The sequence below is a fragment of the Opisthocomus hoazin genome, chromosome 4, assembly GCF_030867145.1.
Source record: "Opisthocomus hoazin isolate bOpiHoa1 chromosome 4, bOpiHoa1.hap1, whole genome shotgun sequence".
NCBI lineage: Eukaryota > Metazoa > Chordata > Aves > Opisthocomiformes > Opisthocomidae > Opisthocomus > Opisthocomus hoazin.
Window position 1 is genome coordinate 44,394,553 of NC_134417.1, and position 26,380 is coordinate 44,420,932.

Below are 26,380 nucleotides of genomic sequence, written 5' to 3' on the forward strand. Positions count from 1 at the left end.
ACCAAGAACAGATCTTTATTCAGGAAGAAATACAAATCTAATATCTATCTTGTTACCTTTCAGAACAGCTGTTTTGATGTGTATGATTATAATAACCTTTTATCACTTTAAAAAGTTTATTTTGAACTCTTTTTTTATTTTTTTAAGGACTATGAAATTGACACTTTTGCTGAATTTGTGTAATTTTTTTAGAGATTTTTGAGAAGTGTTTTGATGGTTACTACTGTAGGAATGGGAACTGTATTTTTCTATATCAAGACAAAAGGGGTTTGAATAAGCTGCTGTAATTTGATGTGTGATGTTTTCATAGTGTTTTAGAGTGAAAATAGCTATAACTACTTTAGATCAGTGATCCAGCTGGCTAGCTACCTTGTTTTTGTAACAGATTTTTCTGATTTCATGAAGGCTTATGTCTTGGAATAGCTTTTTTAAAAAAAAAAACCACACAAACAACAACTCCCCCCAAAAAACCACCTCAAACTTGATGTAGCATAATTATTTCTGTTACTCACATGAGAATTATGTTGGTTTGCCATTATACTCAATTTGCTTGGGTCTGGAAGCTGTCAAGGCATATCAAAACATTCTTTGCGTTAATCACTGTGTTACATTTGGTATCTCAGTTTGCTTATATTAAGTGAGGATAATCCCTAACTCACTGAAGTGTGGAGACAAAGTTAGAAGTGTTGAACAGGATAAATGCTGAATGAATAATCAAAGTGTGTTATACGTAATGTATTTTCTAGGCTCTCCATTATACACAGCTCCAGAAGTAATAAAGGGAGAAGACTTCTCCAAAGCCAGTGATCTGTGGTCCTTGGGATGTTTACTTTATGAAATGTTCTCAGGTTGTAAATTTGTGCATATATTTAATATCTGTGATAATGGAAATGTAGGTCGTGGTCCCCGAGTAAAGCCTTGTTAACTTCCTAGGGAAATTAAGACATAGAAAAACCTGAGATGGGTTTTAAAGGGTTCTTGAAGAACAGACTAACTGTACTTCAAAAAAAAAAAAAAAAGTCTTTGTCAAATAACCAAGTAGTGTAGTACTGTGAAGTTGTCCTTTTAATTGTGATCTAAATATTATGGTAGTAACCAGCATGTATTGTTTAAATACTACGATTCAAAATTGTAGCAGTCCTCAAATTCTGACAGTGGTTTTAATCTCCTCAGTGTTAAACTCTGGGTGCGTTGTTTTGACCTTTGAAAGCAAAAACTTTCACTAGGGTAAAACTAGAGTCATTGGGCTCCCTGCAGATGAAGTACTTGTTAGCACTGACTGCAGCTGGCAGGAGAATTTCATCACAAAAGAGAATTCCAGTGCAGCCTTCTGAAGTCTTAAGCAATATGCTGATCTGTTGGATCAACATAGTCACATAGATATTGAGATTTCTGCCTAGACTTTCTACTGTTCTTATCTCATTGCTGATTCATACAGAGTTATCATGGGGCTGTCATCGTGACCTCCATAAAGCCATCTTTGGTGCCTCTTCTGTCCATGGTTTCTTTTGCTGTTCATGGTAGAAGAATTTAATCCAAGGTTTTGTATTTAAATTGACAAGAGAACTTGATAAATAGAATTCAGGCTGAGGGTGTTTATTTCTTTGGATGTTTCCTTAGGAAAATGAGCTGTTCATATCATTGCACCTGACAGCCATTTTGAAGTTTGCCTAATCTGTGAAATACACTTGTGTTTGTTTGTAGGAAGACCACCATTCTTCTCAGACAGAATTTCTGAATTAATTGAAAAGATTTTGTATGAAGATCCATTGCCACCTAGACCAGAGGGTAACATTCTGTTATTGTTTAATGAATCAAATCGGAGTAATACTTAAAAAGTGAAAGTTTTGTTTGGCACTATTTCTTCTTCGATAAGGTGCATTTCATACTTTTGAACTCTCAGAAGTAGTCTTTCTCAGTTAAATAATAATTTTGGAAACCTCTTTTGTATAAGGGGGTGCAACAATGGTCCTCTTCAAGTTATTGTGGTTGGGGGAAATCCAAGTTCAACTTAAGCAGATTTAAACTCCATTTTATTTCTTGCTAATACCTATATGATAATTGGAGGATGCTTTCTCCAATGTATGAACAATTTTAATTAGTTTAGTGACTGAGCATTGGTAGTTTGTTTGCTTTTTGGATTTGGGTTTTGGTTTTTTTGAGGATCCTTTGAAATGCAAAGAGTGTATATTTAAGACTTGTCATACATTCAGGTTTTTCAGATGAAATTACTATTAAAGAGAACTCTTTAGCATTATCTTTAGGTAATGATTTGACCTACATTGTGTGACGGTTGTTTTTGCTGCCCAGTACTTAACTTCTCAAGTGCTTCTATTTATAGGTTCTGCTTTTCAGGAACCTTCTGCTGAGTTTGTTAGTTTGCTTGATGGGTTGCTTCAAAAGGATCCTCAGAAAAGGTAAACTTTCTAATCCATGATAGTTGTTTACATCATGTTGTTTCACCTGTGGAGAAAACAATTGCTATGGTACTGTATAAATAGTATTTTGTACATGACAAAGAATGAAAAAATCATTTCATCCCTCATATAAAAGACAAAGTGTGCTTTTTCTCATATGAACATACACAGAATTAATGTTTTGATTAAGTATATCTTTGTATTTTTGTGGCTGGTGCTAAATAGATAGCTTCATAAGAGAAGTGATGGGCAGTTTGAAAATTGGATGGCTTTGCTTTTCTAGTGCAATGGACACATCTATTTTATGAGGCTTTGATTTATAGCTGATATAGTTATATTGTTCAGTAACGTAAGATTATTCTTATAGAGTAACTCAGATAATTTACATGTTGGGAGAGGCTATACAGTTTCCTTCATTCTTAGTCTCGTACCTCAGAGTCACGTGAATTATGCATTCTGTTCTGAGGCAAAAAGTTTGTCCTGTAAAAACCTTATTTGTTGACTAAATTAAAGCAAACAACAGGATTAATTTCTGTGTGGTGTCACTGACTTCAAAACCTAGTCTGGTATCTCTCTATGCAGCTATACTTTGCCACTGCTTTTTCAGTTTGTTTGTTGCTTTTCAAAAGGCTGAATTGGACAGACCTACTACAGCATCCGTTCTGGAAAGGATCCCTTAGCCATTGTGGTGATGGTTCTGCAGACAGCAAGGCCACAAGCTCAAGGTACTGAGTGTTCAAGGAAGACTTGTTTTATATTAAATATAAGCAAAAATATTTTTATAGTTTTCTGTAAATTTTCTCATTTTTTTAATTTTGCTTAGGATTTTCATGTTGTTAACTAATTGATGAACGGAGTTTTACACCATTCGGCGAATGGTTTTGGATGCTTAGAAATTATATTATCCTATTAGTGTATTACACTGTCTGTTCACTTTCAACAGACTCCTTTCTCCTGGCTATAGAATGTGTTAAAATTTACTTCTGAACTAAATGGTCTCATTTTTTAAAATTTATATATATAACAATGATGCACAGTAATTTGAATTTTCATTTTTTTGAAAGCTTTTGTAGAATCTTATATATATGGGTAAATTTTATCTTTAATGAGATTTTTTGTTTGGTTTTATGCATTAGGCTTAGAGCATCACAGAATCTGTCAGCACAGCATCTTAGATTTTTGATTCAGCCTTATATCCTTGCAAATGCAGCTGACCCATATTCTTTGCTTGTGACATAAAGCATTAATCTAATGGTGTTTTTCTGAATCTGTAATACTCTACACTGCTATGGATGTGGAAAAGCCCAAACCTTTTGTGAAAATAGGTTCTGTATATTAAAAAGTGAAGTTTGTTCAAAACTCTGGTTACTTTGCTGTTTTTTTAAATTTTTGAATTAGGATATCTAGTGTTGATTTTTATGTTCTTTTCTTCCAAATATTTGAAAGATACTTTAGGTTCCATTCTAGGGAACTAATGTGAAAAGAGTTTTCTGTTAGAATGCTGAAAGTTTTTGTGTTCTATTTTTAAATTCTTCTTGTGTTTAATATGTGTTTCTGATACCAGTGCTGCAGTATTTGTTGTTATTAATATTTATTCTAGTTTGAGATACAGCTCTTTCTTTTAATTTTATTACTGCTTTCACCACCAAGGCAGATTAGAAATCAAGATTTAAGTTTGTACCACAAAGTAAGAATTTATTCAAGATTTTAGCTAGACTTACATCAACCTCCACCACAGTGCTCATCTTTGCGGAATTTTCAGACAATCAGAAGAATTTTAATCTTCTACAAAATATTGGTCTATTTGACCTTAGTCTTGAGGGTTTTCTAATGCCTCTGAAATATCCGCTGAGGTATGCACTAATTGACAAATATGGCAAATGTAGGACACTGACTTGCCATGGAAAGGAAGCTCAATATGGAGCTTCCAGAAGCTCCAGAAGAAGCTTCCATCTGAACAGGAGGAAGAACTTACTCTGAGGGTGACAGGTGACAGAGCGTTGGAAGAGGCTGCCCAGAGGGGTTGTGGAGTCTCCTTCTCTGGAGGTATTCAAAACCCACCTGGACGCCATCCTGTGCAGCCTGCTCTAGGTGACCCTGCTTCAGCAGCAGGGGGGTTGGACTAGATGATCTCCAGAGGTCCCTTCCAACCCCTAACATTCTGCGATTCTGTGTGATTCTGTAATACTTTTCCAACTGTGAAGCCCATGTATCTATTTTCTTCACAATGTGGGTTTAATTAATATTTTATGTCCTCGAGAGAGCTTTCAGGAAGGTTATATGACCCAATTCCATGCGAATAATCAAGGGGTATATTAAAAAAACCCAAACAACCAAAATCAATAAAGTTGCAATTAAGTGTGGCATGTAAATCATTACATAAAGAAATGGTAGTTTTTGTTCATCTTAATGTAGACTACAGACTTCATCATTAGAAGTAGGTTTGTTGTGACTTTTTCCTGTGAAGATTGAATGGTCTCTAAAGCTTTTGGTATTTCTTTATAGCTCTGGTATTATGGGGTAATAATTTAACTTTGCTAATATCTTTCATGCATTTTCTACTGAGGGAACTAGACATATTTTTAATAATTTTAATAGACATATTTTTAATATTCTCCAAGTCATTTGCTGTAAACTTATTTTTCATCGTTGCTATACTAATATAAAAAGTATATGTAACATATTACAATAGTATGCTGTTCTAGAAATGACAGCTAAATTGTATGCTAATAATTGCAACAAATAGTGGATATGATCACTTTTTTTTAAAATCTGTGTAATGAATATGTTTTATTAAATAGCAGTGAAGAAACAGAGTCATCAGTGTCTTGGAGTGCCAAAGAGCCAGTGGATACTTCTAAAAATCTAGATAGCCTGTCATCCCCAAAAGCAAATAATAAGCTACCAAGCAATCCTTTCAAAATAGGTAATATTATTCATTACATTGTTTTGAATTGTTTTGTCATGTGAATTTTGTCAGTCTTACCAATGTGCTTATTCTGTATGTTTATTTGTTTTTAACTTCTGAATACAAGTTCATGTTCTCTTTTCAGTAGAAACTCAGACTGAGTTGTGCCCAAAAAGTGCAGTTAATGGCAAATCAAATGAATCCATATTTCTTCTCAGGTATGAAAACATAAAGAACAATTAGAAAACCCCTGAAGCCTTGTGTATTTTTAGCTTTGTTTTTTTTTCCCTGTCTCTTCAGACATTTTATTATTCTGTTTGTAGCATTTTGTTAGTGTGTTTCCTTTTGAGTTTTCTGTCACCAGTTTAATATTAAGACACCTTTGAAGAGCTGTGAAAGCAGTGTATGTAGTTAAAGCAATGCCTTTGTGGCTTTATTACACTGGTTTTTGGAAGCAGACTTTCAATTTCTTAGCTGTCTGTCTAAACAGAAGAGTTTATTTAGAACTTTCTTTCCTTTTTACTTCACATATATGAGAATATGCTGTGAATAAGCTTACTTTAAATACACAACAATAAATGTTCATCTTAAGATCCACTAATAAATTCTGCCTGCAGCTTTTCATCACAAGCTATTGGTAACAATCTACTAACTGCTACATCGGTATTGAATAAAAAATAGTGATTAGTTTAACAGTGATTTGTTTTTTTTGGGGCCTGATTCTGAAACTTTGTACTAGATTTCAAGCCAAGAAGATAATTGAGTAAAATAGATACTATTCATATCAAGCAGAAATATTCCAGTTTGAAATTAAATACTTCTCAAGCTTATTGCATAACCTGAAATAGGGCTTTTGTATGTTATGGTGTGTCTACTTTTCCAGTTATCTCAGTTGGTTCTAATAAAGTATTAATTCTCATAACTTCTGTCGTCACAGCTAAACCTGTGCTATTAGTAATTTAAAATAGAATTTGCTATTTGCTTTAGCAATCTGCTGAAAAGAAAGGCTGCAATGGCATTGTAATCCAAATCATCGAAAATGAGAACAGGAAAAAAGTGTATTTTTAACAACAACAGACTTTATTTGTGACAGGTACACTTATTTTAATATGAAATTTGAAATGTAATACAATTCTAAAAAATTCTTTTCTGAAATTCTTTTTGCTGGAGTGATTTAACTTCTCAAAGCAGCACATGTTTTAAAACTTTAGTAGATAACATTGAAGTGAAAGGAAGCTGCTGACCTGGCACTTGGCACCAGGATTTACTTACCTGCTGGAGTGGTTAATCAGCTTTTAACAGCACTAGCTTCTTCCACATGTGCAAAGAGAATAGATGGCATTCATTTCAGCTAGTTCATTTCAATGATCACTTGTCTTGTTTTAAAATGAGAAACCGGCTGAGAACTGGAAAAGCAGGAAAGATTTTCTGTATCTCAAATACATATGAAAACAAATTAGGTTTGGAAAAAAAATGTATTTAACAAATCTACACGTTTTGAAGCATGTGGGAACTTCGAATAATTTGTTCAGCCTTCTGGATAGAAATCGTACTTCTTTTGGTTTAGGAAATAAGACTGCTTAAGCTTCCAAGCAGATCTTGATATATTTTTTTTACCATAAGAATCAGGGTATTTTATGTAGTTTTATCTAGCTAGTAGATAATATTTTGGCACTCCTTCATTATGCCATTTAAATTTAAATTTCTTTTGAAAATGGATAAAAGATGCGTTTTTAACAAAATGAGAAGAATGAAAACAGCTATGTTAGTCATTTGATCATGGATTTTCATGAGTATCTTTAGTTTTGGTGTTCGTATTTTTGATTTAGTTGATTTTTCTAATAAAGAGAACTTATTTGCAACTAAATGTGTGTATTACTTTCTGCTAATCAAGAAAACACATTCATTTGATGTTGTTGATTAAATTAGTTTCCTGGTCTGCCAATTTCAATAACTCTAAAGTTGGTTTTAAATGCTTTAATGTCTACTACAAAACACAAGTTCACTAGCAGCTTTATGAAAATTGCGAATTTGCAGTGTTCTGGTCGCTTTTCATTTTCTAATTAGCGGACATGATTTTTAATAATAAAAACTGAGACATAAACCCAGTTCACATCCATACACAATAATTAGGCAGTTTTTAATTGTCATTATCTAGCCAAGAATTGGCAGTCAGAAGAGAAGTACATAAAATAAATTGCAGTTTTTTTCTCAAGTTAATTCCCTCTATGTTGTTTGTTATTAGGAATTCAGATAATCATGTTTTAGCATCCAGTTTGGAGAGAGACTATGGGTGAGAAAATAGTGAAATAATTACATTCATTTAACAACAACAAAAGAAACCACCCAGTCTTTCCTATTTCTGACAAACAAATCCTAACCTTGTCAGGACATATGTAAAGACAGGAAGTTCGTGTTTAGCTGGTGGATCATTTATATTTATCAGCTTTGAAAGTTTACTGTATGACATGAAAGTTTCAAAAGAGCAACAAAAAAGTGGTTTTCAGTGAAACTTAATCTGAAGTCTTAGTTTGTTTTCTTTCTTCTTTTGTTGAAGTTCTCGTCCCACACCTAGAACTAGCACTGCAGTAGAAGTAAATGATACTACTACTGCCCCAATCCAAAATTCTCCACAAAGAGATTCATGCTTGAAAAAGGTGAGTAGAAAAATAATGTTAAGGGATACTGGTATTTTAATAAAATTTTAGCCAGGAGTCTGTAGCAAAGTCAACTTTCTTCTCCTTCCATAAGTGTAACAGGAAAGCAGTTCCTACAGTGTGCGAGTTATTTAATAAAAAGTATTTGCAGGACTTCAGATGTAAGAGTTAAAGATGCTTAGTCTCCTTTTTCCAGTGTATGAAAGGGATAATGCTATCTTCTTTCTTTTCAGTCTACTTTTTGGATCCAGTGCTTTTTCTTCCAATATATTTCTTTTTGATAATTTTTAGTTGCTTCTATCTGCTACTACTGAAATAAAAAGTAATTTAGAATATGTTGTTTACATGGACAAGCTTTGTGTTGTAACGTTGAAATGAAATATTTTGGGAATAAACCTAAACTTTCTGGTTTTGTGCAAAGCAGGTTTTTTAAAAACTTTGTTCTTGTTCTAGGTTAAAAATATGTGCTCAAGTCAGCAGGATATGGAGTCAACAATGAAAGAGCTCATTTACGCTGAATCTGATCTTATCATAACACCGATCATTGACAATCCAAAGGTATAGCAAAATAAAGTATAAGATTCAGGAACTTGTGGGTGAGGCTATTTTTGCAGATAAATCTTTAATCAGGGTGAAACTCCTTTCCTGTATTTTATAATTCTCATTTTAAAGCACTTCCACCCAGTCATCTGGCAAGCTCTTATGCAATTTTTTTGACAGTCTCTTATAATCATATTGTGTTGCTAATTTGGAGAACTGAGTTATTTTGGGATTGAATACTAATATTAAGTAATGTCTTACAAGAAATAGAAGCTACTAAATGCTGTGTTAAGTGCTTTTGTAGATTTGTCTTCTGATAACTTGCTTTGATACCTGTTACTTAAATGAACACAAAACTATGTTTTGGTGTACACAAAACAAGGCTATCTATGACACCTTCTAAATTAGGAGCTAGACCTTTACAGAAAAAAACTTTTGTTACTCTTTAAAATTTAGATGTGATAATGAGAAATATTAATTTCTAATAACTATGACCTTATTTTCCCTGGAAAAGATGACCTGTAGTTACAAGAATGTCCATTCAGTTTCTGTCATATGGATTCTGATGTGATAAACACTTTGTGAGGAGTCTCTTGAGCCACAGACTGGCACTTGCTTGGCAACAAAGGGAAGACCAAAAATAATCGGAACTCTGCACTGCAATAACAAGATTATGTGCATGTATGGGTACATGTGTAGCATTGGTAGAAGGAATGATGGGCAAGAGGCCCTTTAGTCTTCCTTTTATTTCTGTGCAAAACAATGAAGTAATTCTAGCAACTTTAGTCAGTGAGTGGTAGATGCAGGGAATACAACATTTTTCATTGGTAGTGAGCATCTAGCTCGTTAAGAATGCCTTGCAGCTTTTAGTTGCTGTGTTGCTTTAGTATAACAATTTTTTATTTTGTTTTAATGGAATTCCTAACACTCCCAAAATTTAAAAATCTTACACAGCTAGATAAAGTAACTACCCAATAATACTGTTTTAGTGTGGTTGGGGACACTGTTGCCAGTGGAGAATTTCAAAGGTAGTTATGCATTTGAATGCCACCTCTGTAAATTCTCGGTTCTGTCTCAGGACTTTGACACAAAGCCTTAGTCCTTCACTGTTTCTCTTCTCACTACAAGTATAAGAGATGAGATTAGGGGGTAAGTGTATGTACTGATATGCATATAGACACTAATCTCCTTACCATGCAATGCCAGACTCAGAATTAATGCAAAATAGCCCACTAAATTCCAGGGACATGTAATCGGAGTCATTGCATACTTGGCAATCTTCAGACTAAAGGATGATACTGACACTTGGTAAAGCTGAAGAGCTTGCAATTTAATCTCCTGGAAAGGGATTTACCAGATGCTGGTAGAATTTTAAAAGCTGAAATGTCAGTTTATATTGTAAAATTTCCCTGTGTTCTGCAGATCTGTGGAATTGAAAACACTTTTTAGAAAATAGCTCTCTAGTTACACCTAGCCTTCATCTTTTAAAGGCTAAATTCCAGTATACAGTTACCTTTCTTTGTATACTTCAGTTACTGAAAATCACACTCAATTGCTCAATCACTGAGCAGTCATCCAATTTCACGATGTACCAGAAAATGAGGTGTTGTGGTGGGGGGGGGGGAAAGAAAGAAAACCCATAGCTTACAAATGATTAGTTGGTGATAATATGAATTTTTTATGTTCTAGGATGATTTAGTGTATATATACATATTTACTGTATGGCAATGAATTACTAAAACATTTCATGAGCTCTCAGCTGCATAGTTCTTTTCTGTAGCTCTTGAAACCCAAATGCAATTTTTCCACATACAAGCAGGATAAAAATGTGAACTGAAAATATCCTATAATTTTGTATTCCCATTGAAAAAAAAATCACTTGAATGGAAATACTAACAATTTAATTATATTAAAAAGATAGAGTTAAATCTCAAATATCTGCTTGGAAGTAATACATACCAGAAAACTATGGGAAATACCTCAGTAATGAGCAGTGGTTTGTACACCCATCCTGCACAATTTTTGCATCTTTGTGTTTTCATGCTCAGCTACTTATGATGTGCGGAAAGCAGACTCCACAGTCTGTAAGATTGTAAAGTAGGTATGTTTATTTGGCGCTGGGCGACACGGGGGGTAGTCCCACTGAAGTCGTGTGCGCCGAGCAGCAACGTGTCTCTTCAATTTATACAATCAAATATTACATATACATTAGATTTCCCAATACTCCTATACATATGCATCTATCCTCATTGCATATCAAAATCAGTTCTGAGAAATTTCCATAGTCTCCTCCCAGCTGCGCTTGCGCAGTGCCTCCTAGTGGTGGTCGTTGGGGGTCCCAAGATGAAGGCCCATCCTCTTCATCACAGTGTCCGCTGATTGACCTCTGTTTCTGTGCAAACTCAGTTCTCCCCTGGCTCCCATCCATACAGCAGGGTCGGTCTTGACCGGTTCTAGGCGACTCCCAGCCCCTATCAGGATCTAACCCCTTTGTATGGAGATGCAAGACTCTGCTTCAGTTAGTTTAGACAATAGATAGGCACTATCAATTCTCTTTCAACAGACTGCAACTATTAGATAATGCTATGTCTACTAAAATCCCTTTTAACCCCTTCCTTCAGTCCCCTCTTTTCAAAGAAGTTAGTAAATTCTTTTACTACTCTTACTTCTATTATAATACATCATTATTCAGCATCTTCTCAAAATACTTATTGGACTCCAGCCTTTGTCATAATTGATTCTTTTTCAATTCACTATAAGAATGACCCGTACTCCTGCAACACCAAAGGCTACACCTAATCAAAATACACAAAACGCTACCTAGCATTATGATCAAAACTATTGTAACAAATAATTGCCTCAGCCATCCTAAATTAGGTAACCAAGAGGTGAGTTTTTCCCATACTTCCGAGAAACCCCAGGATGTATCATCTTAGGCAACTTGATGTAACACCTTGGTCTTTTCCCAGATTTTATTCAAATCTGTTTCTATTCTTGTATTCTGGTTTACATAGGTGCAACAGGTTTGATTAATAACCATGCACAATCCTCCTTCCTTAGCTAAAGGCATATCTGATCCCATTCGATTTTGCTTTACCACCTTGCTTAAAGATTCTACTTCTAATTGTATTCCTCATATGGCATCTAATGTTAAATTTTCCAGAGTTTCAACAGTAGCTGATATGTTAACTATAGCTTTCTCTAACTCGCTTACTCCCAAAGAGGGGATTAACCATCGTACAAAGCTATGAAAGCCAGTACCTCGAATTACCAATGGATTCTCCGCTCTCTTAAAACGAATCCAGGGGGTTCTTAAAAGTCCCGTAAGAGGGGAGGTACCTTCGTGAATGCTTGCTCCAGGTGTAAGGTACCCTCTCGTACAATGTCCTTTCCAGCTTAAAGGTAAGCTCTTTCTAGCCTTTCCGTCACCACAAAGCCACCAATATCCAGGTCCCATGTTACATCTTGGACCCTTGTTCTGTTCTCTAGCATCTTCCCTACCTTTTTCCTTTTTTGGTGTTTGAATGAGGTATAAACTTGAAGTCAAGTTTAATCCTATCTGTTTCAATCTTTCCGCATCAAAAGTCCCTAAATCTTTGGCAGTAGGACAATCTTTCATATCTATCCATATTTTCAAATCCTAAACAACGACCCAAAATCATTACCTTTTCCGAGAGGGGGAGGTCTAGGTCAAAACTTGGTCCTTCTCTTGTATTCACCTTTCCATACACACATGATCCATTCATGTTCATTCCGTTAGAGTAAATGGTCCAATTTTTAGTCGGTATTCCTATTAAAGGGAGTTCTAGCCCATATCCAACAATCAGATAAGTTCAATATTCTTGATGTATTTTCAGTTATTTGTAAATAGCTGTTTTGGCTTCAGGTTTCCCCTCTAGGTAACGTCCATCCTAAAAATACAATTTTTATCAATGCCTTGATACTTTGAGCTTCAAGAGTCCAATTTCTCGCGATGCCCATGGCTGTTTAGGTGCCCTTTTGACTCTGGTGTGATGAATCCAGGCGTTCTGTTCCTTGATCCTGATGGCCGTGAAGGAGGTGAGCAGTACTTGATATGGTCCTTCCCACTGTGGCTCTAAAGTTTTTTCTGCAAGAGGCTTTATATATACACCCTGGAGATTATGTATATTATGTACAGGTCCATCTAGAACCCTCCCCTGGGTTCCAACCACATGTTTCCTGATTTTGTTTAATTGTTTGCTCAATGCCACCAAATAAGAACTCATAATTTCATCCCCAATTTGCATGGATATCCCCTTCTGTATCCCGTAGGGTCGTCCATACAGGATCTCAAAGGGGCTCAGTCCCTCTCTAGCCCTTGGCCTTGTCCATATACGCAAGAGTGCTAGAGGGAGGGACTGAAGCCAGGCCAAATTTGCTTCTTGTCCTAATTTCACAATTTGTTGCTTGATTAAATGGTTCATTTTCTCCACTTGGCTGCTCGACTGAGGGCGGTATGGGGTGTGGAGTTGCCAATCTATACCCAGGTGATGGCTAATTTGTTGTACTATTTTTGAAACAAAATGTGGTCCCCTATCAGAAGACATAGTTGCTGGAACCCCAAAACAGAATCACAGAATAGTAGGGGTTGGAAGGGACCTCTATGGGTCATCTAGTCCAACCCTCCTGCTGAAGCAGGGACACCTACAGCAGGCTGCACAGGACCTTGTCCAGGCGGGTCTTGAATATCTCCAGAGAAGGAGACTCCACAACCTCCCTGGGCAGCCTGTTCCAGTGCTCCGTCACCCTCAGAGGGAAGAAGTTCCTCCTCATGTTCAGACGGAACTTCCTGTGCCTCAGTTTGTGCCCGTTGCCCCTTGTCCTGTCACTGGGCACCACTGAAAAGAGCTTGGCCCCATCCTCCTGACACCCACCCTTCAGATATTTATAAGTATTTATAAGGTCCCCTCTCAGCCTTCTCTTCTTCAGGCTGAACAAGCTCAGTTCCCTCAACCTCTCCTCGCAGGGGAGATGTTCCAGTCCCCTCACCATCCTTGTAGCCCTCCGCTGGACTCTCTCCAGTAGCTCTTCATCTTTCTTGAACTGGGGAGCCCAGAACTGGACACAGTACTCCAGATGAGGCCTCACCAGGGCAGTGTAGAGGGGAAGGAGAACCTCCCTCGTCCTGCTGGCCACACGCTTCTTGATGCACCCCAGGATGCCATTGGCCTTCTTGGCAGCCAGGGCACACTGCTGGCTCATGGTTAACCTGTCGTCCACCAGCACACCCAGGTCCCTCTCCGCAGAGCTGCTCTCCAGCAGGTCCACCCCAAGCCTGTACTGATGCATGAGGTTGTTCCTCCCCATGTGCAGGACCCTGCATTTGCCTTTGTTGAACCTCATCAGGTTCCTCTCTGCCCAACTTTCCAGCCTGTCCAGGTCACGCTGAATGGTAGCACAGCCTTCTAGTGTGTCTACCACACGTGCTCCCAGTTTGGTGTCATCAGCAAACTTGCTGAGGGTACATTCCAACTCTTCATCCAGGTTGTTGATGAAGAAGTTGAACAAGGCTGGGCCCAGTACTGACCCCTGACGGACACCACTAGTTACCGGCCTCCAACTAGACTCAGCGCCGCTGATGACAACCCTCTGAGTTCTGCCATTCAGCCAGTTCTCTATCCACTTCACCGACCACTCATCCAGCCCACACTTCCTGAGCTTCCCTAGGAGGATATCATGGGAGACTGTGTTGAAAGCCTTGCTGAAGTCGGGTTAGACAACATCCACGGCTCTCCCTTCGTCTACTCAGCCAGTCATGCCATCATAGAAAGCTATTAGATTGGTCAGGCATGATTTCCCCTTGGTGAATCCATGCTGACTACTCCTGATAACCTTTTCCTCCACTTGCTTGATGATGGTCTCCAGGATAAGCTGCTCCATCACCTTTCCCGGGATGGAGGTGGGGCTGACTGGCCTGTAGTTCCCTGGGTCCTCCTTCTTGCCCTTTTTGAAGATTGGAGTGACATTGGCCTTTCTCCAGTCCTCGGGCACCTCTCCTGTCCTCCAGGACCTCTCAGAGATGATGGAGAGTGGCTCAGCAATGAAACGTGGTCTGTTGTATTAATACTTTAGTTACTTCCCGAGCTTTAGCCATCCTGGTTGGGAATGCCTCCGGCCAACCTGAAAAGGTATCGGTTAATACCAATAGATATCGGTACCCCCCTTTTCTTGGGAGTTCTGTGAAATAAATTTACCATTGTTGTCCAGGCCTATTGCCTTTTCCAATCTGACCCATTTCTGGTTTAGGGTTATTCTTTGGATTAGTCTGGAGGCAAAGATCGCACTGCTGAGTCACCTGTCTCACCATGGTGTATAGGTTTCTGGCCACAATCTCTCTAATTAGATGTTTATACAGAGCCTCTGTCCCCCAATGCCTTTTCCTATGTTCTTCCCTCACCAGATGCCATATCAAACAGGAGGGAATGATTAGTTTTCCCTGCGGGGTTTGAGCCCACCCCTCCTCATTATATGACCCTTCTAAATCTGTAATAAGTTTCTGATCTTCCTTAGTATATTCTGGCTTACGTTCTAGGGGGATTCGTCCATCAGGGATTAAAACCCCTTCAGTTCTTACCTCTGTTTTAGCCACCTGTTTTGCCTCTCTGTCCGCCAGCTCGTTTCCTTTTTCCAATTCTGAGTTCACTTTGTGGTGCGCCTTAATATGCATGATTGCCACTTTCTCAGGGAGTTGAACTGCCTCCAGTAGTTTCAAAATTTCTTCTGCATGTTTGATGTTTTTCCCTTGAGAGTTCAATAGTCCTCTTTCCTTCCAGATCGCTCCATGCGCATGCACAACTCCGAAGACATACTTTGAGTCTGTGTATATATTCACAACTTTGCCTTGGGCCAATTCCAAGGCACGGGTTAAAGCAATTATCTCTGCTTTCTGCGCAGAGGTATTTATGGGCAAAGGTCTTGACTCTGTGATTTCTTGACTGGTAATAGCGTACCCCACGTGTCTCTTACCACTCAGAACATAACTGTTTCCATCTGTGAACCAGTTTTCTCCGTTTTCCATAGGGCTGTCTCTCAAATCCGGGCGACTTGCATAGGTTGCTTCAATGGTCTCCAAGCAGTCATGATGCACTGGTTCTCCTGTGTTTCCGCTGAGAAAGGAAGCTGGATTAACAATGTTAGTAACTATAATTTCCACATCATCCTGCTCTACCAGTATAGCCTGATATCTCAGGAATCTTTGTGGAGAAAGCCAATGTCCTCCCTTTGCTTCCAATACTGCAGATACTGTGTGGGACACCAAGACAGTCATTTTCTGGCCCAAGGTTAATTTTCGGGCTTCCTGTATATTTAATATTACAGCTGCAACTGCTCGCAGGCATCCAGGCCAACCCTTCACAGTTGCATCCAGTTGTTTGGAGAAATAGGCAACTGCTCGTCAATATGGACCCAGATCTTGTGCTAGTATCCCCAGAGCAATCCCCTGCTTCTCGTGAGAGAAAAGGAAAAACGACTTACATCTGGGAGCCCTAGGGCAAGGGCCGACATCAGAGCCTTTTTCAGTAGTTCAGAGGCTTGCATGGTCTCCTTGTTCCATTTAAGCTGATTTTGTCCAGTAGCTGTTAGTGCATATAGTGGTTTAACAAGTAGTCCATAATTATACATCCACAGCAGGCACCACCCGTCATTCCCAAGAAAGTCCGTAACTCTTTCACTGTGTGAGGTCTCGGAGTTTGGCATATTGCCTCCTTACGGGCCTGTCCCAAAGTTCTTTGTCCAGCACTAATCTCATAGCCCAAGTAAATCACCTTGCGCTGCATTATCTGGGCCTTCTTTTTAGATACCCGGTACCCTTGGAGCCCCAAGAAATTTAGTAGACTCACCGTCCAAGTGATACAACCGTCTTCTGTTTTGGTGGCAATCAAGATGTCATCCACATACTGTAGTAATTTCCCTTCTTCAGACGGGATTTCCCAGGACTCCACGTCTTTTGCAAGTTGATTACCGAAGATGGTAGGACTGTTTTTAAATCCTTGTGGCAGCACCGTCCAAGTGAACTGAGTCTTTCGACCACTTTTGGGGTTCTCCCATTCAAATGCGAATAATTTCTGACTGGCTTCATGGAGAGGGAGGCAAAAGAAGGCATCTTTCAAATCTAAAACAGTAAACCAGGTTAATTTGGGAGCCAATACGGTCAACAAAGTATATGGGTTTGCTACTACTGGGTAGAGATCCTCTGTTATTTTGTTTATGGCTCGCAGATCCTGGACCACCCGATACGACCCGTCAGATTTACGGACAGGTAGTATAGGGGTGTTAAAATCCGACTCGCACTCTTTCAATAATCCTAATTGTAAAAATTTTTCTATCTCTGGCCGGATTCCTTCCTTATCTTCCTGCTTTAGGGGATATTGCTTAACTCTTACCGGTTGCCGGCCTTCTTTGAGTCTAACTTCAACGGGTTGAGCATTCTTCGCTCTTCCAGGGACATCAGTGGCCCATACCCCAGGGTATACTTGGTTTAGGATCTCCTCGGGAATTTTTCCTTCTGTGGGAGGACTGGTTACAAATAGACTCAGTACCTGAATATATTGTCGATCCTTTACCTCCAGAGTAATTTCTCCTTTTTCAAATGTAATTTTTGCACCCAATTGTTTCAACAAATCCCTTCCCAGAAGTGCCTTTGGGGAGTTGGGCATATACAAGAATTTGTGGATGCCCCATTGTTTTCCTAATTTATACTTCAAAGGTTTACAAAAGTATGCCTTTTCACTTTGGCCAGTTGCCCCTTTTACCACAATATAGTCACTCTCCAGGGGCATCAGGGCTTGATTCAAAACTGAGTATGTTGCCCCCGTGTGAACTAAAAATTCTACCGCTTGTTGTTCCTTCCCTAGCTTCATTATAACCAATGGATTCCACAGGTCCCCGTCAATCTTCCTTTACATGGGCTATTTTTCCTGTCTGGTGGCCTCGTCCCTTTTCCTTGTGTTTTGGACATTCCCTTTTCCAATGACCAAATCTTTTACACAGCGCACATTGGTCTTTACCCAACCGGGACCATTCCCGTCTAGGCCTTCTTCCTTCCTCTTCCCTAACAACTGTCACTATTCTCTGTCTTTGCCTACATCCCTCTTCTCTATTTCTAAGGAAGGGACGCAAAGGAAAACAGCGAGTGGAAGCGGGTCCGCAATCGGGGCAGGAGGCGAACCCTTCCTTTGCCCACCACATCTGCACAGGTGCCTCTGCATAATAGGTATGAGGCTCTAGATGTGGAGGACAAGGCGGTGGATGGTGCAGGGGTTGACCCATCCACATTGGAGGAGGCACAAAGATCAGAAGGACCTCCCTCTCATATTACTACCAGCTCCACAAGGAAGAAGAGAAGAGTCATAGTTGTAGGAGACTCCCAGCTGAGGGGAACAGAGGGTCCGATATGCAGGGCAGACCCTCCTCTCAGGGAAGTATGTTGCCTCCCGGGAGCATGGGTCAAGGACATTGCTAGGAAACTTCCTAGACTGGTTCGACCCTCAGACTATTATCCTCTACTTCTCTTCCATGTGGGTGCGGATGAAGTTGCAGTAAGTAGCCCGAAGGCAATTAAAAAAGAATTCAAAGCCCTAGGACAATTAGTAAAGGAATCTGGAGCACAGGTTATCTTTTTATCGCTCCTTCCAGTGGTGGGCAGAGACGTTGAGCGACATAGGCAGACTCAGTCTGTCAACACACGGCTCCTTGACTGGTGTCACCGCCACAACTTTGGGTTCTTTGACCATGGGATGACATACACAGCACCAAGCTTGCTGGCATCAAATGGAGACCAGCTTTCTCAAAGGGGGAAGAGGATCTTTGCCCAAAAGCTTGCGGGGCTCATTGACAGGGCTTTAAACTAGAGGTGAAGGGGGAAGGGGAACCTATCAGGCTTGCCAGCGACAGGCTAGGGGAGGATACACAATGGTTAGAGGGATGGGGGGCTAGTAGGAGCCCTCAACCCATTGCCCAGCAGCAGGTGAGGGACACTGCAGCAATGTGGAAGTCTTGCCGAGGGGAGCTGGAGGCGCCTGAGGTATCAGGTGCCAACAAGAAAATACCCATGAAGCACCTCCAGGGAAAAAAGGAGTGCTCTGCTATGAAGGTAACGAGGCCAACAGCTCAGATGAAATGCCTCTATACAAACGCACTCAGCATGGGAAACAAACAGGAGGAGTTGGAAGCAGTCGTGCTGCTGGAAAGCTATGACCTGATTGCCATCACGGAAACTTGATGGGATGAATCCCACGACTGGAATGTAGCTCTTGATGGCTACAGGCTGTTCAGAAGGGACAGATGAGGAAGGAGGGGCGGGGGCGTTGCCCTTCACATCAAGAAAACACTACAGAGTGAAGAGCTGTCCCTGAAGAATAGCCACGAGCAGGTCAAAAGCTTATGGGTAAGAATTGGAGAGAGAGGCAACAAAGGGAACCTAGCGGTTGGTGTCTACTACAGGCCGCCAGATCAAGAGGAGCTGATAGACGAAGCGTTCTTCCTCCAACTCCAGGAGGCTTCGTGCTCACAGGCTCTCGTCCTACTGGGGGACTTCAACCACCCCAACATCTGCTGGAATAGCAACACGGCAAGCTGTAGGCAATCCAGCAGGTTCCTAGAATGCATTGAAGACAACTTCTTAAGCCAGGTAATAAGCACCCCTACCCGAGGGGATGCGATACTAGACCTGGTGGTCACCAATGCGAGTGAGCTCATTGGGGATGTCAAGATTGGAGGTAGCCTGGGCTGCAGTGACCACACGCTGGTGGAACTAATGCTACGGAGGGAAATGGGAATAACGAAGAGCATAGTCAGGACCCTAAATTTTAGGAGGGCAAACTTCCAGCTCTTCAAGGAGATAGTCAGAAGGACTCCCTGGGAAACGCTCCTCAGGGACAGGGGAACAGAACAGAGCTGGCAGATCTTTAAGGATGTATTCCACAGGGCGCAAGAGCTCTCGATCCCCAAGTGTAAGAAGTTGGGCAGAGAAGGGAAGAGACCGGCATGGCTGAGGCAAGAGATGCTGGTCAAACTAAGGAAGAAGAGGGAACTGCACAGGCAGTGGAAACAGGGACTGGCTTCCTGGGAAGAGTATAGGGAAGCTGCCCGGTTGTGTAGGGATGGGGTCAGGAAGGCCAAGGCACAGCTGGAGCTGAACTTGGCAAGGGATGTGAAAAATAGGAAGAAGGGCTTCTACAGGTGTGTCAGCCGGAAAAAGATGGTCAAAGAAAGCGTACCCCCGCTCATGAGCGAGACCGGCAAACTGGCAACAGCAGATGAGGAGAAAGCTGAGGTACTCAACTTTTTTGCCTCAGTCTTCACTGGCAACCTCTCTCCTCACCCCTCCCGAGTCGATGAATGGCATGAAGGAGACCAGGAGGGTAAAATCCCTCCAGCTGTAAGTGAAGACCAGGTTCGGGACCTCCTGCAGAACCTAAATGTACAGAAGTCCATGGGACCTGATGAGATGCATCCCAGAGTCCTGAGGGAACTGGCTGATGTAGTTGCCAAGCCACTCTCCATGATATTTGAAAAGTCATGGCTGTCAGGGGAAGTTCCCAGTGACTGGAAAAAGGGAAACATTGTGCCCCTTTTCAAAAAGGGTAGAAAGGAAGACCCTGGGAACTACCGACCTGTCAGCCTCACCTCTGTGCCTGGCAAGGTCATAGAACAGATCCTCCTAGAAGATATGCTAAGGCACATGGAGGCCAGGGAGGTGATTTGAGACACCCAGCATGGCTTCACCAAGGGCAAGTCCTGCCTGACCAACTTACTGGCTTTCTATGATGGTGTAACAACAAGAGTGGACAAGGGAGAACCAATGGATGTCATCTATCTGGATTTTTGTAAAGCCTTTGACACGGTCCCCCACAACATCTTTCTCTGTAAATTGGAGAGCCATGGATTTGATGGGTGGACCGTTCGGTGGATAAGGAATTGGTTGGATGGTCGCAGCCAAAGGGTAGTGGTCAACAGCTCAATGTCCGGATGGAGACCAGTGACGAGTGGAGTCCCTCAGGGGTCCGTACTGGGACCGGTGCTGTTCAATATATTCATCAATGACATGGACAGCGACATCGAGTGTACCCTCAGCAAGTTTGCAGATGACACCAAGCTGAGTGTTACGGTTGAGACACCAGAAGGACAGGATGCCATCCGGAGGGACCTGGACAAGCTGGAGAGGTGGGCCTGTGTGAACCTGATGAGGTTCAACAAGGCCAAGTGCAAGGTCCTACACCTGAGTCGGGGTAATCCCTGCTATCAATACAGGCTGGGGGATGAAAGGATTGAGAGCAGCTCTGCTGAGAGGGACTTGGGGGTACTGATAGACGAAAGGCTGGACGTGAGCCGGCAATGTGCACTGGCAGCCCAGAGGGCCATCCGTGTCCTGGGCTGCATCAGGAGAAGCGTGGCCAGCAGGTCGAGAGAGGTGATTCTGCCCCTCTACTCTGCTCTGGTGAGACCTCACCTGGAGTACTGCGTTCAGCTCTGGAGCCCTCAGCACAAGAAGGACATGGACCTGTTGGAGCGGGTCCAAAGGAGGGCTACAAAAATGATCCGAGGGCTGGAGCACCTCTCCTATGAGGACAGGCTGAGGGAGTTGGACTTGTTCAGCCTGGAGAAGAGAAGGCTGTGGGGAGACCTGCTTGCAGCCTTTCAGTACTTAAAGGGAGCCTATAGGAAAGATGGGGACAATCTTTTTAGCAGAGACAGCAGTGACAGGACGAGGGGTAATGGTTTTAAACTAAAACAGGGTATGTTCAGGCTGGATATAAGGAAGAAATTCTTCACAATGAGGGTGGTGAAACGCTGGAACGGGTTGCCCAGAGAGGTAGTGGAGGCCCCATCCCTGGAAACATTCAAGACCAGGTTGGACAGGGCTCTGAGCAACCTGATCTAGTTAGCGGTGTCCCTGCTCGCTGCGGGGGGGTTGGACTAGATGACCTCTAGGGGTCCCTTCCAACCCAAAACTTTCTATGATTCTGTGATTCTATTGCTAAACACTCTCCATGCTTCATCCAGCAAGACTTCCAAGTTCCTGCCTTCTGTAGGGCGCAACTTCTGGAGTTTGCGCCTAATGTCTCCCGTAGACTGACCCAAAAATAGGGAGACTAGTTGTTGTATCCCTACCTCTGACCCAGGGTCCAGCAGTGTGTTACGGCGCTTTACTTCCTTCAATCGATCCAGGAATTCGGATGGGGACTTGGAAGGACCTTGTTTAACTGCATATAAAGCTGTCCAATTGATAGCTCTGGGAACGGCCCTTTCCATTCCTTTAAAAATCCACTCTTGGTATTCCTGCAATCTCTCCATATGAGCAGACCTGTTAACATCCCACTCTGGGTCTTGGAGGGGGAAGTAATCCTTAACATCACCTTCCGCAGTCTTATAGTGATCTTCAGCCAAATCACCTGCAGTTTTTAGAATTAACTGTTTCTCTGTATCGGTTACGCATTCTAATAGTAATTGTATATCATTCCAATCTGGATTATGTTGTTTCATTATGAATTTGAAGTGTTTAGCAACACCCACTGGGTCAACCCGATATTCCCGGGCTACCTTTTTCCAAGCGTCTAAATCGGGGTGGAAAAAGGTATTTTGATTAGCATAGTTCCACCATCAAGTCCTACTGCCTCTCGGAGAGGTGCTTGTAAGACCGTTGTAGTGGATTTCTTCCTAGTCTGGGAAGATATAGGGCTATCTGAAGGAGTGGGAATTTCATCCGAGTTCGCATCCTGTTCCTGTGGGTGAGGGGGAGGCTTAAACAAGTCAGTTAGATCTTGTTCTGGTGCCTGGTGAATTTTGTCAGCTTTAGTACATCTTTGCCCAATGCTACATGCTGAACAACACCGTTCCAGTTTTCTTGCTCGAGTGCAAGTACCACGGGGTCCTGTGGTGGTATCATTCCACAGTCCCTTTGCCACTCTGGATGGTTTCGGAGGGTAAAAAACATATCTGCATATGAAACCTCATCCCATTTTCTTTCTCTCCTCAAAAACAGCATCAATTGCAAGAGAGTGTTATAATCTATTGACCCGTTTAATGGCCACTTGGCCCCATCTTCCAATTTATATAAAGGCCACCATTGATTGCAATATTTGATAAGGGTCCTTTTACTTTCTGTGCCTCCGGTCCCAACAATGTCTTTCCAGTGAGCGAGCACACATCCTAAAGGACTCTTTTTCAAAACTCCTCCCTGATTGTTACCCATTTCGCGACTTATTGCCCCTTTAACTTGCCTTTTGCTATTCTTTTAATAAATTTCCACGCGAATCGCTTCTTACAATTCACTATAGTTTCTTCCCAATCTTTCTCCCACACGTCCCAAATTTCCGGAATCAAATTTTCCCTTCCACACACCAGCTTCACTACCTCAATTTCTTGGTGAGTTCTTTCCCAACTATAAAACTGTGGGGTCCGGGAAAGACACTTAGGACACTGCGCTCCTCGCCTCCTAGATACACAGTACCACTTTTTATCACAGGATTTACACTTCAACAGGACCCAAGCTTGGTGTCAATTCCTATATAATCTAGGAGCTAGCCCACATGCAAAGCAGGGAATTATTCCTGCCTGCCCACCAACCCCAGGATTTATAAGGATTTCTGGAGGTTGTTCCCAATCTAAGGCTACCTTCCACCCTGCGGGAGTCACGTATGCCCCTTTCAAATAAAATCTCTCTTTTCCCCTTTGTATCCAGTTCCCCCCCTCGTTCAAATACTCCCAAGGCTCGAGCCCAAACCACCTAAGGAGTGATTCCCTTTGCTCTACCACTTTAATAATTAACCAGTTCCCGTTCCCCGTCACTTAGGAGAGTGATTACCACAGCCCAAGTTGCACATTAAAAGATTTACAAGCTTTATAATTATTCCAGGCACTTTGTCCATCTCTGGCCGTGCTCCTCGCGGAGTTACGGAACCGCAGATCGGGACTCCCGCTCACTTCACCGCAATGCTGCGTGTCAACCACACTTACACACAAAACAACAGAACTTTTAACATAAAATCCCCAGGTATTCAAATTATAGCAATATCACTTCAGTTAACATTCATACAAAAACCACCCAAACACAGTTAACATTTATACAAAAACCACTCCAACACAGTTACAGTTAACATTCATACAAAACCACCCAAACACAATTGTGCAGAGGTTAGACAAAACCCACCCGGACACAAATGTGCGGAGGTCTGCTTACCCTTCCAAAAATTTGCAGGTCCTTCCTGGCTCCCGACACTGGGATGCAGCGGTAACCTCGGGTTTGCTCGATCTACCCTCAAGATCGCTAGCGGCCGCTCTATCGGTCAGCAAACCCCCTTCCTTTTCAGGGTACCCTTTCCCCACGGGGACTGTGCTGCACGCCAGACGTCTCAGTGCGATTTACCAGCAGCCCCGGCCACGCGTACGACTTACAGGCCCTTCCCTACAAAACATACCGTTTATATCCGCGGCTTCAGGAGGTTGTTGTCTGCTCTCCGGGTGAGCAGCCGGCAGCGGAGGCTCCTCCGAGGAAAGTGCCCGGGGCGCGCCTAGGAGTGTCCGCTCCACAGTCGCTCCCACGGTCGAGTAGAGGTCTCCTGCCTGGCTCACAAAAACTGATGTGTGGAAAGCAGACTTTACAATCTGTAAGATTGTAAAGTAGGTATGTTTATTCGGCGCCAGGCGACATGGGGGGTAGTCCCACCGAAGTCGTGCGTGCAGAGCAGCAACGTGTCTCTTCAATTTATACAATCAAATATTACATATACATTAGATTTCCCAATACTCCTATACATATGCATCTATCCTCATTGCATATCAAAATTAGTTCCGAGAAATAATTTCCATAGTCTCCTCCCAGCTGCGCTTGCGCAGTGCCTCCTAGTGGTGGTCGTTGGGGGTCCCAAGATGAAGGCCCATCCTCTTCATCACAGTGTCCGCTGATTGACCTCTGTTTCTGTGCAAACTCAGTTCTCTCCTGGCTCCCATCCATACAGCAGAGTCGGTCTTGACCGGTTCTAGGCAACTCCCAGCCCCTATCAGGATCTAACCCCTTTGTATGGAGATGCAAGACTCTCTGCTTCAGTTAGTTTAGACAATAGATAGGCACTATCAATTCTCTTTCAACAGACTGCAACTATTAGATAATGCTACGTCTACTAAAATCCCTTTTAACCCCTTCCTTCACTTAGAGGTTTCCAGAAATGTATTAAAACTAGTTGTAATGTGTTTTGTTTCTTTTTCCAGATAATGAAGCAAGCACCAGTTAGATTTGACCCGAAAACTCTACATATACCAACATATTCAGGTATGGATCTGCTCAAGTTGTTATAACTGAAGTTCTGTGCATGATGGTGTAGGTTGCTATCACAAGACGTATAGCTTTCCTTTCTGAAGCAGTAATGTTTTTAACTAGCTCAATTCTGAGTAGACTTTTCAAGTGCTAATAGTTATATGCCCTTCCCATCTCTTCTGTCTTCTTCCATTACAAGCCTATGCTCAAAAGCTTTTAAAGTAAGACAGTCAACACTGTTTCAGTGTGGGGGAAAAACAACAAATTTTTTTCTGTGTTATTTTTTGTAAATTGAGATGTTTTAACTGAAATATTCAAACAAATAGATTAAGATGTGACAAAGGTTGAGAAGCAAATGAAAACAGGATCTTAGAATGTGCACTGTTGATCAGCCGTAATACTAGGCAGCCTTGCCAGTCCCACCTTTAATCATGAAATGCTATGGGAATCATGTCCCAGAAGGTAGTGTGGAGTTGTTTGGAGTTTGGTTTGTGGTTATTGTTAGTTCTTAATGTCTAAAAAGGTTGCTATTATTTCTGAAAACAAAAGACTACTCATTGTCATCAGCGTAAGTTTCTTTCCCTGGAAAATTTCCTCTAGTCTATTTAAGGAAATACTATTACACTTTACTGTGTGTGAAGAGGGATGTCAGCCAGATGTGTAGCCCTTCTAGAATTCACATAGCACCTCTTCCGAGACATAAAAGTTCCATTTTTCTTTCTACAAAGTATGTATTTTGGAGAGTTAATTTGTTGAAGACGTTTTGTAGTTGGAAAAGAATGCAATGTCCCACAGTCTCCCAATCAAAATTATAGTAACAGAAAATATTTTTGATTTGGCTAGCATCCTAGGCAATAATGATCAAATTCAAATGCCTAAAGGATTGGTATTTTATTTCATATTTTATTTAAGTAACTAAATTGTCACACTGATGTTCTGATAAGTTTAACCGTTGTTGTCTATATGTTTTTAGTATGGGGCTGTTTTTTGAGGTTGTAACACTTTCAGGGTTGTAGCTTTTTTTCTGGGCAACTTTCTGATTGTTTTTGAAGATACTGAATTTGATGCTGCTTGTCAATAATGATTAAAGACAGTATGGAAAATACGAGATAAATACCAGAAATCCGGACCTCTTTTCAGCTTTGCTAATCTAGATTATGATTGCCTTCATTAGTAGGTGTTGTTACCCAAGTGTAAATTTGGAGTAAAAGACAGAAGGTGTGCTTTTAAATATTCTGTACTGGAGCATATTAGGATGGCAGATAAGTTATTAGTAAATAACTAACCAAAACTGAGGCAATACGTGACTGCTAGAGTGAAGTTACCTGTTGAGACTGATAAGGTAGTCTTTGAAAAACCTCTATTCATGTACAGTGGTCAGTGAATTGAACCACAGGATGTATGTTAATCGTCCTAGTGACTTATTTGTGTTCCTTCTGAAGTCATCTATGTTCTGATGCTACTAAGGCTTAACTAGGTGGATACCTATCATATGAATAACTATATACCTCTTCTGTTTATTGATTCTGAGGCGATTTTGTTGACTTTCATTAGTTTTTACCTCACATTTACTCTAATAATACTG

The 26,380-nt window shown here is 41.2% G+C and overlaps 1 protein-coding gene across 2 annotated transcripts in view; it reads left to right on the plus strand.

Moving 5' to 3' along the window:
* The window catches only part of ULK4 (unc-51 like kinase 4), a 276,626-nt gene that overhangs the window by 11,948 nt on the left and 238,298 nt on the right, over nt 1-26,380 (plus strand). The window contains exons 6-14 of one of the 2 annotated variants that reach the window (XM_075418820.1): nt 747-848; nt 1,705-1,788; nt 2,342-2,417; nt 3,047-3,142; nt 5,219-5,343; nt 5,471-5,543; nt 7,883-7,982; nt 8,436-8,540; nt 24,750-24,810. In XM_075418820.1, coding sequence (XP_075274935.1) covers nt 747-848; nt 1,705-1,788; nt 2,342-2,417; nt 3,047-3,142; nt 5,219-5,343; nt 5,471-5,543; nt 7,883-7,982; nt 8,436-8,540; nt 24,750-24,810 — 822 coding nt within the window. The remainder of the gene's footprint in view (nt 1-746; nt 849-1,704; nt 1,789-2,341; nt 2,418-3,046; nt 3,143-5,218; nt 5,344-5,470; nt 5,544-7,882; nt 7,983-8,435; nt 8,541-24,749; nt 24,811-26,380) is intronic. The other variant, XM_075418821.1, reaches the window with a different exon arrangement.